This window comes from Ctenopharyngodon idella, chromosome 16, assembly GCF_019924925.1.
Source record: "Ctenopharyngodon idella isolate HZGC_01 chromosome 16, HZGC01, whole genome shotgun sequence".
Lineage (NCBI taxonomy): Eukaryota > Metazoa > Chordata > Actinopteri > Cypriniformes > Xenocyprididae > Ctenopharyngodon > Ctenopharyngodon idella.
In genome coordinates, this window is record NC_067235.1 from 27,208,325 (window position 1) to 27,221,377 (window position 13,053).

The 13,053-nt window shown below is 36.1% G+C and overlaps 1 protein-coding gene across 2 annotated transcripts in view; it reads left to right on the forward strand.

Moving 5' to 3' along the window:
* nek11 (NIMA-related kinase 11) overlaps nt 1-13,053 on the forward strand; it is a 70,642-nt gene that overhangs the window by 1,513 nt on the left and 56,076 nt on the right. For both annotated transcript variants that reach the window (XM_051866440.1, XM_051866441.1), the window contains exon 3: nt 11,333-11,498. In XM_051866440.1, coding sequence (XP_051722400.1) covers nt 11,333-11,498 — 166 coding nt within the window. The remainder of the gene's footprint in view (nt 1-11,332; nt 11,499-13,053) is intronic.

Here is a 13,053-nt window from a genome sequence, read left to right on the forward strand (position 1 = left end):
CTTTTGTGTTCAACATAACAAAAAAACGTATGCAAGTTTGGAACAACCTGAGAGATGACAGAATTTTCATTTTTGGGTGAACTACCCGTTTACGAACCTATCAGCATGCGCCAACTAGAGTTTCATGACAGAACTTTGTATTTATGACCACCAATCTATATAGTGTCTATATTCTTTTGTAATTCCAAATAAATGAATGAATGATAATGCAAACAGAAAAAAATGTGTTGAGTTATCAAACTCAACTGTGCATTTACAATATGTATTTAAATACATTTTTAAAAATTATATTAAAAAGAAACTTATAATAACTCCAGAATGTAATAAACCCTATGTTGAAAGCAACTTCTTATTAATTAAATGTCATTCTGCGGTTAAGTGCATATGTTACTATATTTACATAAAGCTCCAGCAGACAGCGGCATGTGTCACTAGGATATTGGAGGTGCCACAACATATGGTAACATGCTCCGCAACAATGTCAGTGGTACGTGACGCAATCCATCAGCATGTCACAAGTTTTAGTGGCAACTGGATATGGCACCGAATGTGCCACTAAGCGTATTCAGAGCAGACTGGTGGGAGTGCCTTGGTTGGCAAAATGCCCATTGCATTATGGGTGTTGAAGTTTTCTTACCTATTTGGCAAAAGCGAAGTTTTCTGTCTTTTCTCTGCACCGATTTCAAAACTTTTTTTCTACTTTCTACTGTATAGGCAGCCAAGTTTTATTGAAAGCCCATTTTGCCAGCAGTGAAGTACCCTTTAATACATGGTGTTTACAGGTATTATTAGAGTGTTGACCTTCTACTTTGTAATAATTTATGTATAGTTTTTTTGTGTGAAGGATTTAATGAGTTACTCATTATTCCAGATGCATCCTCTATGTGAGAGAAAATATGCATGTGCATATTGTCGAAATAATTTAAATTATGGCAATATTAAAATTGGTCTTCAAAATTCACTTCTCTTCTCCGGCCACCTGAGAGCAGCATTGGTCTTTGTAACTACTAATCAGTCAGTAATGTTTTCCTTCAAAATAACTGAGGAAAGCTTCATGTTACTATCAACACATCTCTTATTCTTTATGATCATAAATGGTGTAAGATCAAACTCTCTATTATGCTTTCATTAGAGAGCAATATTTATCATTTTAGTACTCTCTTGCTTAATCCAGTTTTCACTGTTAGTAATGTAAATATTTATTTTTCAGTATAGGTGCATTTTTTTCTCAGACAGAATAAATGGCCTGTCACTGGTATATTAGCTAAATTGTTTAAAGTCTTATGCTATTCACAAGATTCTCATAGCTTTTTACATTCAAATGTTAAAAGTCCTGAGGGAAGCTTTGCTGGTATCATCTGGAGGATGTGTTGTGAAATATGTGAAGTTGATTTATTGCTTTTGTAGAGGCCTGCAGTCTTAAACGGGCAGGTTTGCTTTCGAAACAGAGATAAGAAAAGAAAAAAGGAAATTGTGAGTCATTATTTCAGGAGGCATTAGGTGCTTTGGTGATTGTGGCAATATTACATCTTACCCAGATTCAGTTCACAGTGAAGCTTCCACGGTAAATTAAAACCAATGGGTCTTAGTTTATGAGGACATTGCTCTCAGAACAGAACAAATATTTGGCTGTGTCAGTTCTATACATGGATTTATTACATGGCTCTTCATTCTGGTGCCAAATGTGTTTGTATAATGAGCACTTAGCTATTAAACATTTTCATTTGAATGACATCTCTTATCCTCACCAAGGCTGCAATTTTTTAATCAAAAATGAGGTAAAAACACTAATATTGTAAAATATTATTACCGAGTATTTCCGAAAACAGCCGAGTGCCTTATCCCTGGATAACTTTTGAATTACTATAATGAATATAGCATATAGTGAATGATAAATAATACATTTATAAATTCACTACGTTCGTGTTGTTTACATTATATGCACTTAGGCGCCTATTGCCAACAAAACAGACATTTTAAGCAGTTTTACTCACCACCTAAGGTTCCGATTTATGACTGGGATCATTACCGCTGTGACCGCTCCATCTTTCAGTTTCAAACGATCTGTAAATCCAGCGTAAAACTGGGTCCTGTTTATGAAACCTAAAGCGCCGATCCTGAGGGCTCGAGCACAGAAAAACACGAGATTATTCATTTTAACCAATAAAAAAGTTATTGCTACTATCAGTTTCTATGGTTATTTTAATAACAAATGTCGAGAGCGCATCAATGTAATGCGTGAGCACAAAACTCTCAGCTCTACTTAACGCTGAGTTCTTTGGGAAGCAAGGTTATCTTTCCCTCACAACCAAAAACACACTTCTTTGGTGACATTGTTGATTTCGTGAAGTCCTGTGACCTGTGCAGCGCTGCCGACGACTTCCGTAAACCCGAACGCGCGTTGATGGGCGTGCTCTTGCTCTCTGCCTCTGGTCGACTTGTGCGCGCGCGCCTTTCCGGGAGAATTGCCCGTACAAGGAATTCCGACCTTGTTGACATCACTCAGGCCGATACTCAAAAAAAAAAGATCCCAAATCCTGTAAGGGTTTGGAAGAGAATTTTTGGCACAGAAATACTCCGTTGTTTGTCCAACTCGTGTTTTGAAACTTTGGGCATGTGAAAGCATGAGAATCGAACTCTTTAACAGTGTAAATAAGTCAGAATACATGAAATAGCATTATATGCTCTTTACTGTCACTTTTGATCAATTTAATATGCCCTTGCTGAATAAGTATTAAATTCTCTAAAAAAAAAAAAAAACTTTGAAAAAACAAAACTTTTATAATTTGTGAAATTATGAAATTAATTTTTATTAAAATAGTTTTGTGAAATTCACAATAAAATAAAACTTCTATTTACTCACTGTCATATCATTCCAAACCCATAATAATTTTTTTCTGCCATAGAACTTAAAAGAAGAAATTAAAAAAAAAATGCAGCAGCCACTTTTTTCCATGCATTTACAATTAACGGCGATGGAAAAGCACCATAAAAATATCATAGCTGTATTTCAAGTCTTCTGAAGTCATATGATAGTTTTGTGTGAGGAACAGACTGAAACTTAATTTGGAGCTGTATGGGCCATCTTAGAAACTGCCATTAAGATGAATGGGATTGCTAACGGATAGTCTCATCCGTGTATTATAGACCTTGAACTGCAGAGCTCTGTCCTGTTCACCCTATCTGGGTTTATTTTACTTTTTAGACCAACTGATCACATATTATCCTTCACATATTGATTTCTACAGTTTTTGGTCTGAGTTTATAATTATATTCATAAACCCAAAACAAACTACCTGGAGGAGGGCCAATTACAATGCTGTCTGTTCATTTGCTTCTTTTCAGTCATCATGAAATCATATTCCTTTTTTTTTTTTTGCAATATTGCAGTTTTTATATAGATTTATCCATGCACATCATCATTTTTTAAATTCATGTGCCCTCATATAATCTTTAATCAAAATAACTCTTCTCTTCTCTTCTCTGACATGTTTCTGGAGGGCTGTACAACCTGTCACTCACATGAGATGAGATTGCAACAATAGCAAACCACAACGATCCAATCAGTTCCCAATGGACACAATCAAGTCCCGTCCTACATTTTTTTCTTGTTAGAGAAGCCATTTCTCTCAGATATGTCACAATAAGCAAGAAAAGACTATTGCAATTTCCGTTTCATGGTGACTTTAAAGGGATAGTTCACCCAAAAATGAAAATATTGTCATACTCACCCTCAAGTTGTTCCAAACCTGTATATATTTCTTTGTTCTGCTGTACACAAAGGAAGATATTTGGAAGAATGTTTGTAACCAAGCAGATCTTGCCCCATTGACTACCATAGTAGGGGAAAAAAATACTATGGCAATAAATAAGGGGCGAGATCTGCTTGGTTCTGAAATTTACACAGGTTTGGAACAACATGAGGGTGAGTAAATGATGACAGAATTTTCATTTTTGAGTGAACTATCCCTTTAACTGTTTTCTCTGTCTATCACACTTGGCAACAGCCTCTCTGTGAAACCCATATCAAACAAGGAGATGGAACTGGAAGCTAGAGAGATGCTGGTGAAAATGGACGCCAATTAGGAAGAGCTCCACATTTTAGCTGCCTTACAGGCGAGTGGCGTCATGCTACGGGTTACTGTTCCTTTAACCCTGATTGTTAGTCCATCGCAGCTGTTCGCCAGCTTCTGACCCATCACATGCAGAGTGTTGGCACCAAACCTGAATGACCACCACACCTCCTGTCTCTTTCTCTCTAGCACACTTATGCACCAGTTCTCCTTCCTTAGTCTTTTCTCAGCCTTAAAAAAAATCCTGCTGGGTATGTGTTTTGTTGTTATTGCCTCAGTGGCTCTTACAGTGCTATGGACTCCTTTGTTTCTTTGTGAGAGCCAAATGTCAGTGCTGGGCGCTGTGAACTGAGACTGCTGTACCCCTTTCCTCCAGCTGGTTTCTCACTGGGCTTTATTAGCCCAGACAAATGACTTCCTCTTCTGGATTTGCCCCAAAAGTAGGGCTCACATCCTGTGGGTCCCTCAGCACATCTTTCCAAAAAGCCTCTGCTTCATCATTTGCTTAAGCACTCTATTTGTTGTCTGGCTGGAATTTTTATAGGCAGTAGGGCTGGTATTCGATTTTGATTTGACCTAATTTGATTCGATATTGATTAACTGTAGCCTATCATGTACATTACATTGCAAATTTCCTCAAAGAAAAAAATATGTCAACTAATGCTGTAAACTAAACAGGGAACCCCAGTTGGTATATATAAAAGGTTAATATTAACTGATTTGTAGGCTTTTGTAGGCTTTAAAAAAAAAAAAAAAAAAAAAAAATATATATATATATATATATATATATGTATATATAAACATTTAAATGATGGCTGTCATAAAAACATGACGAATTTATTCAAACATACATTAAATATTGAAAAACAGATTAAGTAAAAATACAACGAATATGCAAAATAGTGCATTATTGTAGCTGATTAATGAGTTTTTAGACATTGAATGGGTTTTCTGGGGTAAATGTGATGTTACTTGACATTGTTTACGTTAAAGCTGCCTTTCCACGGTTGAAACACTGATTGAGCAAATTGCATGAGACATGATACCGATTTCAGTAAGTTGTATTGTATCTTTCAACATACCTTCTGATGTTCATTCATGCTTATTTTGTGCTGTAACTAGTAGTAAAGCAGAAGAGATGATCAGTTCATGTGCGCTGCCGCTTCGCTTGATCTGTCACACCACATTAAAGAGCGCCAAAACAGTACTTATTGTTTGAATTTCATAATAAAATTGACAGAATTTGAAAGCTGAGATATTTTTTCAGATTAGAAATAGCAAAGCACAGAGTTTATTGCGGTTTATTGGATGAGAGGTGCTCTACAATGCTTTGTTTGTTAATCAACTAAAAACAGCATTAACTGAAATATCGATTATTGGGATTTGAGAATCGATATCAGTTCTTCTAAATGAGAATGGATTAAAATCAAGAAATCAATATTTTTAACCCAGCCTTAATAGGCAGATGATGATGTAAAGCTCTAGACACTGTATTTTTTGGGGCTGTGCTTCTTGCTTATTTGTGATTTGTAAATAATGTTGCCCTTTTTATCTACTTTTTATGTACAATATGAAGTCCCTCATAACACATTTTAAGACACATTTGTCTTGGCATGTTTCATACCTCTGGTCTGTGTTTGCGATCATACCTCATTTATCACTTAGAAGTCACATAGAGACTTGCAATATACACAAGTCATTTGGACAACTTTTATGATGCTTGGAGCATGAGAATGTAAATCACCATCTACTTTTTTGCATGATAAAAGAGCAGCTGAGACATTTCTTTTTGTGTCAGAAGAAATACAATAATAATATGGGTTTTCAATTATATGAACCATTTCTTTAAGATTTCAAATATATATTCAGTGTGACACAATCTGTGTTTTATCCAGATGGGGAGCCATTTTGAGAAGTGTGACCTTTACACAAACATCTTTATTAACAAAATGAATGTGAGCAGAGAAGAGCAGCCTGTCATCTGCTCTGGTGTTCATTAATAGTCTCACAAATGTGCCAAAAGTACCACTGTGGATGCTAGAGATTTCTCTGTGTCAACAATCAGCACCATTTTTGAAGATAGAGCTTGTGCGTAAAATGCACAATGATGTTTTGGGTATGGATGAATCAATTAATTCAAAAGATCGAACTCAAACAAATCACTCGTGAACTCTCTTGAACAAGGAGATTTTTGGTGCATTTGATATTAGTCAGATTTTGGTGAAAACAAATGGTTTGTTACCTCATTTGTGACTGATGATTTAATCTCTTGACCTCTTGACCCCTCATGTCCCTTTGACACGAGTATTTCAATTTTAAATGAGCAATAGGTGTCTCTATTACAATGTTGCAGTCACTTAAAACAAAACATTAGTGTAGCGGATCCGGATCTTTCTGAATATTATTATATTCTCCTCTCAGAGGCCAGAGGTGGCTTATATCACTCAAGGAGGGGAGCGTTTCTATCCATTTGGCACTGCTAGCCCACTTTCAGCTTGTCCTCTGTGGATTTGCCTGTCAGACAAGATTCCCTGGAGACTCCTGGCAGCAGTGCTTATTTCTGCTCACCTCATGATCCAGCTCTCAGTTATGCAACCTCCCACTTGAGTCCAGGTCCACCAAAAATCTCCCAATTTGTTTTCAAGTGCCCAGGCTCTCATACAGACTGGTCTCTCTCCACCTCCTGATCTCTCTCTCCCTCTCTCTCCCTCCCTATCTCTCTCAGGCACTCTATCCTTTCCTTGCACACCACTGCATGACAGATTTGGGTCTTTCTTGGTCAATGCTGCTACATCTGTTTGATTCCAGACCTTTAAAATGGTTCATTCGCTGACCTGGTTCATGTATCATGGGAATTTTCTCTCAATTTATTTTTTACATTACACATCATGGTAATTGCAACGGTGCCTTTTAAGGTTATCCGACCTTAACAACACCTATAAAAAAGTAAAATATTTTGCCACATTTAGAGAGAGTTGCTCAGTTACTATGGTTGATGATAAACATAATCCATTGATATTGTAGCCAGGCATTTTCTAAAATTGGTATAATGGTGTATGTGATAATCTAGGATGATGTAATTACTCATCACAGATAGGGTGACAGTTAAATTTAGGCCAAGGCTTTGGTTATATTAATTCAAAGGATATAGACTTCGAAAATGAGCAGGAGTCAGTCAACATTTATTGTTATTCATACCTGTTTCCTCTGATCTCAGGGTTGAAATATAATATGGAACCATGCAGGTTAAAATTGCAAAGGACTGTGGTTGGTTATTTGCTCAGCTTTCCTATATCCTCAAAATAGATCTTAAATTGCCTCTACGCCTCCAGAGAGAGACTAAGAAATGGGACATGAACGCGTGTTCAATTATTCACCACAGGAAATTTCAGTGATTGATGTTTTTTTATCGATGATATACCGTTTTCCTTCTGAAGAGGTCTAGCTGAGCTTTTCTTTATATTCTTCCACAGGTAAAATGCCTGGAATTTAAATAAACATGTATTGTGAAACAATATGGTATGGTTAAAATTGAAATCACACATATTTACATTCAGGCTAAATTAAATTGATTTCTTATTGTGCTTATAAGGCAACCTTAGCAACACAACAGAGTTGTATATTTGTAGAACAGGTTTATATATCACTCTATATAACATTTTTCATACTTATGTCACCCTATTAGAGAGAACAGACACTCTTTTAGGTACCTGTATTTATCTTCAGAGATAAATGTAATATTAGGATAGTTGGACAGCAATATATTACTTTTTTCATCTCAAAGGAGTTCAAATGACCCATATCTGTCGTTGACACATTTTTCAACTAGAAACTAATAAATTATGAAGGGGTTCAATACTGTATTACAGTCTTGGTAAGAAAAATTAATATAGGCACATATCTGAAAGAACTATCTATCCATCATTATCTAACAGACTAGAGAATATTGATTAGCAGATGTTTACAATAACAGAATGAATGAATTTTCATGTATTATTCATATACAATAGCAATAAGTAAAGAGAGGTCGTTTTCACTGCTAAATGTTCATAAAAATGTTACTTTATTAAGCACATTTATTAAGTGCCATCTTAATGCAAGAAGATTAAATCCCTGACATGTTTTCATCCTATAAATTGTAGGTTGATATTGATGATCAATTGTGAATAGTTTAGTTCATGCAGTAATTGACTGGAGACTTTACTTGAAATAAAGTGGATGAACACAAACATATTATCTTAGATGATGTGACAGCTTTATGGATGATAATAATATGTTGTTGTTTTGATCTCTTGTCATTATTTGGGTGGAAGCTTCTAATGTGAATCCATAATGCAGAGTGTAAACTGCTTTCCACAACATCAGCTTAACGGTTCATTAGATTGGTCTTGCAACATAATGCATTATAAAGGTATGTTAGCTCTAATGAGACATGAGAGGACGTGGCCAAGACGAAATTAGATTTTCGAAATTAGACTGACCTGTCATACTTCAATGTAATGATTCTCTCCATTAAAGTGAGCCCTGTTAATGTGAGCTTCAGAATGGTGTGACCTAGTGTTTGTGCCATTAAAATCATTTGTTATTTGAGTTTTTACATCACTTCATCAAGTTTACCATACTAGACAAACTCCGTAGTTTATGATCTTTTTTTCATAGAACACAAAGCTTCATCTCTCCTTGGCAAATTCTTAAGAGAAGTAACAATGTCTAATTCACGAATGAATCATTCTTTTGTTTCAGATCTCAATGAATCATTTGACGAAGGTAGAGAGCCCCTAAAGGTGTTCAGATGTGAAAAAAAAGAGTTTTCAATGCATTTACAAAAGTTTTGCTCACAAAACATTCTTTTTAAAACATTCTTTTGCAAAACATTGGTGAGTGAATGCAAAACTGGTAATGGAAATAATATGAGGAGAGGGAGGATTTTTTTTAGTTAATTTTTTTTTTTTTTTTTTTGCAAGCGAATGCAAATTTTCCCCTAAATGTCGCTAGATGACATCATACTTGCAAGTCCACTGATCTATATTAATATAAATATAGATCAGTGGGTGAGTCACAGAATCTAGATAAGGTTTGTCTAAGAAGTTGCTAGATTTGTCGCTAGGCTTTTGAAAAAAGTCTCAAAAGGGGTGAGGAAGTCGCTAAATCTAGTGACAAAATCGCTAAATTTGCAGCACTGTACATCACTGCACTATTGACAGTAAACTTTTTTTTTTTGGGCTGTGACTTTTCACCGAAATTCCTCTAATGTGACCCCACCTGTATAGCACACTAGTCACATAGGTGACTTTTATGAATCTTATGGTAATTTTGCATCCGTTTTGGAGCTTAAAAGCTCCAGTGCCCATTCCATATTACTGTATTCAAAAATATGACCAGCACAAAATAACTCAAGTCATATGGGTTTGGAACAACCTGAGCCGTCAGTGATAAAAGAATTTGAATGACTCCATTAAGGAGTTGCTTTCTGCATCTTTAAAAACACATTAGCTATTAGACCCGAGTCTCAGCTTCCAGGAAAACATGAAGAATGAGAGCAATCCAAGGCCAGCATTGAGCTGCTGAAGTGCACTTTACCTGTTCCCTTTGCTGTAATGATTTTCAAGTAGTAAGAGGAAAGAACAGAATGTAGAAGTAGAGAGAGGAGAGGTAAATGAGAGTTCTCCTTCAACGAGCCGAGAGCTAATTTACAACAAAACCAGGAGGCAGATGCAGTGCGTTCATCTCTGTTGGTGGTATTTTATTAACTCCCTTAAGGTCTAGAAATAAGGTCACTAAAATATGATTTTAAATCCCTCCTTTGTGTTAAATGCTCATTTGCATTTTTCTTCTTGCTAAAAGCCGATGGGATTAAATTAGCCGCTCTGAGCATTCCTTATTTGTCCCTTTAACTTGAATTATGAAGTTTGATCAGCAGACGTGGCGATCATATTTTGCTGCCGACTGGAAGAAAAATGATTCTCCACGGAGTATCTCTCCAATTATCATATAGATCATTCTTAGTTTTTAAAAATGGCTTATGATCACAAGTTCTGCATTATTCAAGATCATCAGTTTTTTTAGAATTTAATAATGGCATGATAATTTATGCTTATTGTTTTTATTCAGATGGATTTTCTCAGATTTTTAAATCAGTCACAGCCGTGAGCGTCTTTCATCTGAAATGCATCAGAGGATTGCTGATTCCTTCTTTCTTCTCATTGCAAAGGGTCACATAGGCCAAGGCAACTTTCTATCAATGGATGTCTCTCCCTTCATTTTATCACTAAAAGCAGAATAATTACAATAAACCCTCATAATTTGTGAGCTAATGACAGACTAAATTTACAGTGTGGCCCTGGCTTCCCGATCCCTTCAAGCTTGAAAAGGTCAGGGAAAACAATCTGTTCTTCCCTAAATGACATTTTTGGGGCCAGGCTACAGATGGTAATTAAGGAACGTGACACTTATATAAACACAGTACATCTGAGCATTGGTGACAGGTTCTGGACAGTAGGAAATTAACGAGAGACTGTGCAAAATTAAAGGCTGAACAGGCAATGAGATGAACAGTTTGATTTGGAGTGCTCTTGAGAGAAAAACCCTCAGCCTATATCACTCTTTAACATTTTTGTTTTTATTTTCCCGGTTGGATTAGCTGTCAATCTAGTGCTTTCTGTCAAAGTAGAATGCTTGAATAGAATATGCACATACAAAATGAATAATGTGAGGAATGATGAATGCGACTGACTTTGCTGCGGTGGACATTCACATTGTTCAGTTTGTGACTCCAGTTTTATTGCTGTTTCTGTCATTTGATAAAGTATACTCCTGGTCAAAAGAATAATTACGATTTTTTTTTAAATGTTTTTTGAAAGAAGTCTCTTTCAGAAATGCATTTATTTGATCAAAAATACAGTTAAAACAGCATATTAGAATAATTTCTGAAAGATCTTGTGACACTGAAGCCTGGAGTAATGATGCTGAAAATTCAGCTTTGCCATCATAGGAATAAATTACATTTTGAAATATAGTAAAATAGAAAATGGTTATTTTAAAATAAAATAATATTTTACAATATTACTGTTTTTACTGTATCGATGATCAAATAAGTGTAGCCTTGGTTGGCAGAAAAGACTTATTTCAGTGTATATTGCATACAGTATTGAAGCATATTGAAACCACGAGCTTCTCTTACTGATGCTAAGACATTATAATTCAAATCAAGATATGTTATTTCTATGATTTTACCCTTTTCACTGTGGTTTATTGTGCAGGAAGGTGCTAAAGGAGATTCCTGTTGGTGATCTGAAACCCAATGAGACGGTCCATGCCATTCAAGAGGCTCAGCTTCTCTCTCAGCTGAACCATCCTGCCATCCTCAAGTTCTACACCAGCTTCCTGGAGAGAGACTCCTTCTGCATCATCACCGAGTATTGTGAGGTAAACTGTCTTCTTGGAACAACAGGTTTGGTTTCCTTTGGTCTCTAGTAGTCATAATAGGTCTGAAGCAAGTCACATGATCGGTATTGGTAAACAATGTTGACCTGTTGTGATCACATGTCTTACTATGCCCTTGAAAGACACACTGGGATAGGAATACTATTTGCAGAGATGTTCCTAATGAAAGTGAGTGATAGGGTCACTTCAGGAACATCCCTTCCCTTAGGGCTAAGCCTTTAGAAAAATGTATATATGATCATTTTAAAGACAACATGAAATATAAATGACATGCTCCTGGTCTTCTTATAAGTGCAAAAAGTCATAGAGTAATAACTTGATCGTTTCTTTGTCTTTGAATTTACCTTTGTAAACACATCATCACATTATGGAGGTAAAATGGGTTGCACATGCCACTTTGTTGTCTTCCTAGTCATAATTCAGGATTTATTTGCTCCTAACCAGCTTTCCATCACCCTACTTGCACTGTCCACCTCCTCTTCCATCCCTGCAGAGCCTTTTCTGCATTCAGCGATGGATCAGAGATGCCAAGAGCATCCTGACATCGCCCAGAGGTCACGTTCATCTCCTCTGCACCTTCAATCTCACCATCTGATCTTTTCATCTTTTCCTTGCTTATTAAGACATATCTGCAGGTCAGACAGGTCTCATGTCATCTCTGCCCTATGCTTTGGAAGGCTTGCTCAATGATTATTACATTTTGCAGGTCTCCTTTATCTGTTTCTTTGGCACACAGGTTGTTGTCTAAAGCTCCTTTGTTCCGCAGTTAAACTCTCAGTGAATTCAATGGACATTCCCATCCATTAAAATTCAGGAATGAGATCTTTGCTTGTTCCTCCTAAACAGCATTGAAAATAAATGGAGAGCAAATGAAGACTTTTGGTTTATCTGCTGCATATTAGATTTCTGAGATGCTAAAATATAGCTATAGTAATCTTATCTAGAGTTTCAGAAGAGATCTCAAATGTCACAAACTCTGCTAATATACAAAAGAGTCAGGGATTTCAATATGAACACATTTCTCATCAAATTTTTCTGAATGCCAACAATTGTCTCATTTGTGCCCATTTTTATTTCTCCTCAGGAATTTTAGGTAAAAAATGACAGACAAAGGTGAAACTTAGATGAAACTTAACTAAGAACTCAGTGAAGTCTCTCAGGCTACCGAGTAGTAATAAAATTCTGTGTTTTCTGGGTCTGTTTCCATGCCTTTTTTGCCCATGTTTAGAACAGATGCTACAGCAGCTACAGCAGTTTCCTTGGAAGTGTGTTTCTTACCCTTGGAATGTTATGGAAATAGCTTGACTTAGGACATCATACTGATTTTTTTTTTCTTGTCCTAATTGCTGTACTAAATTGATGTGTCAGACCAAGTCCAATGAAATTATTAGTCTTATTATAGACCTGTCACATAGTTTGAACCCATGTTGATCTGGACCAAATTTTAAATGTCCAACATTTGCAAAAGTGAAAAGTCTAATTTCATTTTTGTAAAACCTTCCTCTTCATATCAAACATGACTATATGAGAACACAGG